General features: G+C 40.7%; 1 protein-coding gene across 3 annotated transcripts in view; it reads right to left on the bottom strand.

Moving 5' to 3' along the window:
- The window catches only part of LOC117958535 (transcription factor 7-like 1-A), a 5,125-nt gene that overhangs the window by 1,972 nt on the left and 795 nt on the right, over positions 1 to 2,358 (bottom strand). The window contains exons 2-7 of one of the 3 annotated variants that reach the window (XM_034894989.1): positions 1,822 to 1,899; positions 1,398 to 1,475; positions 975 to 1,036; positions 782 to 841; positions 406 to 568; positions 31 to 138 (exon numbers count right to left, since the gene is read on the bottom strand). In XM_034894989.1, the coding sequence (XP_034750880.1) occupies positions 31 to 138; positions 406 to 568; positions 782 to 841; positions 975 to 1,036; positions 1,398 to 1,475; positions 1,822 to 1,899 (549 nt within the window). The remainder of the gene's footprint in view (positions 1 to 30; positions 139 to 405; positions 569 to 781; positions 842 to 974; positions 1,037 to 1,397; positions 1,476 to 1,821; positions 1,900 to 2,358) is intronic. The other 2 variants (XM_034894996.1, XM_034895005.1) reach the window with 2 other exon arrangements.

The following is a 2,358-nucleotide window of genomic DNA, read 5'->3' as shown; positions in this document are numbered from 1 at the left end:
GAAACATGTGCAGTTTGATGGTTTACTTACATAGTTATCTCTGGTGGTCCATTCGGGGTGTTGCTGGGCGTGGAGCCGTTTTTCTTCTTTGGCCTTGTCGTAATATTTGGCCTGCTCTTCTTTTGTTAGTGACTTCCACTGTGGAGAGACAACAACACACAACTGACACACAGCAACAGGCTGGATAGTGCACAAATACAATCATAAAACACATTAACAGACACAACACTGAAAGTCCTTTAAAGTTGGGTTTGTTCTCTTGTGAAAAGACAATACAGGAAAAGTTAAAATCACTGTAAACATGTGAAGATTTAGACTAAGAGGGCTTCATGCAAGCAAAGCTGTAGGAACCTTTTTTTTCTTCAAACTCTGATTAATTGTCTCAAACACACAGAGCAAACACACCTTGTGTCCCAGGATTCTATTTATAGCCGCATTCCTCATGCCTTTCATGTTAAATTCTGCCTCAACATTCAACCTCTGCTCTTTCATAAAGAGCAGAAAGGCGTTTGGCGGCTTCTTTATATACGGACAGGATTCATCCTGCTGGGCTTTCCTCTTTCTCTTTCTACAGGGGAAAAAAAGAGGAAAATCTCATGTTAGCACTGTGTAAAAGTGTGAGAAAAGGTGTATTTTAGAGAGGAAGCAAATTAATACAAGACACACTGAAGTCTGTGCTGTGTTAAATAAAAAAATAAAAAACCTGAATAAATGGATTGTGATTTGATAAGTCTGGCATGTTTATGAGAATCAGAAAAAGCACATTTTGAGCAAAACTTACCTTAAATTGGAGGTGTTCGATGGATCTTCTGCTACGACCTCGTACAACATCTCTCCATTCCTACACAGATAAAGAGATAAAGAGACAGGAAAACACATAAGACAATAGAAAGAGAGTTTGTGATGATACAAACAAAAGTCCAATAGCTGTGTACACTTGTGTGTTTGTGTGCATTTATGTGTGTGTTACTTACTGCACTCCAATCCAACGCAGGCTCTGGCCTTGAGAGAGCTTCACCAAAGGCACAATGTTACACTGGAGACACAAAGACACACAGAACAGATGATGAGACAAGCTGCGATGGTGTCATATGGCCACCAGGTGTCAGGATTTCCTTCCCTTTAAATTATAAATACTGTTGGAATGTCATCTGTGGAGCAAAATCACATCTAGAGAAATTATAAAAACACAGGTTTCTGTTGATGGTCACAGGGGTCAGGAGGTCCGGTAACCACGGCGCAATCAGCTGAACAATGGCCTAAATTATGCATTCATGCTAAATGATACATTTGAGTCATTGAGAGAAAGGGGAAAGCATAGGAAAGTAAAATTCTGCTACATGCTTAAGGTGAACCTAATTCCCAGTCTGAGTGTGTGTGGTTAACCAGGGTCTTACTGGCTGTGGAGCAGCAGCAGGGTGACTGACAGCTGTTGCTGTTGGGACGTCAGCTACAGGCCACGGATACGGTAGATACTGTAAAGAGAGAGGGGAGGTTAACCAGCCGTAATACACGCACTCAGTACATCATGCAATTCAGTTAACTGTAAGGTGTCCTAAAGTTTGGCCTGACATCAGAAACACAAACACAGCCTCATCTAAACATATCTGCAGCTTAAACAATCATATCTATCTAGACAGCTTCCCCTTTCTTTCTTTTTTTAATGCATCACTTTTCTATTGGAGTTTGGAACTGGAGCTGCAGGACAAAGTATGTCTGTTTGTCTTGTATAACTGTGACCATTCCAGCAATGATATCCTCTCCTACAACATTGCTACTAGACCTGCAGGACAAACATTAAAGTAAAAAACAGGGTCTCACTGGCTGTGGAGCAGCAGCACGGTGACTGACAGCTGTTGGTGTCGGGACGTCATCTACAGGCCACTGATACGGTAGATACTGTGGAGAGAGAGGGAAGGTTGACCAACTATAATACACACACTCAATGTACCATTTCATAAACCAACACTCATCTTTCATGCATGTTACCACACAATCTGTACTGTGAACTGACACAGAACACAAAAACACAAGACTGGAAATCTACTCTAGAGCGCCACAGGAACATGATACTGTATGTGCGGAGAGATTGTGTTTGTTTATGTGTGTGTCATTCTTGAGAATTGAAATCTTTATTGAATCACTTGTAAGATAACGAGGAGACTTTATAACATGCATTTAAGCATCAATCACAACAAATGGAAAGTTGCCATCACCCTGTATGTCATCTTCTTCTCTGGTTTGTCATCCAGAAAATTGTTGAACCAGAACAACGTTACAGTTACTTCGTAGCTTCACTACCCTGAGCTCTCATGAATTATTACTTTTGAATCATGACTAATTGAAAGTTATTAAGTT

This window comes from Etheostoma cragini, chromosome 2 (genome assembly GCF_013103735.1).
Source record: "Etheostoma cragini isolate CJK2018 chromosome 2, CSU_Ecrag_1.0, whole genome shotgun sequence".
NCBI lineage: Eukaryota > Metazoa > Chordata > Actinopteri > Perciformes > Percidae > Etheostoma > Etheostoma cragini.
Note: the sequence above shows the minus strand (reverse complement) of the source record. Positions and strands in the feature narration are given on the sequence as shown.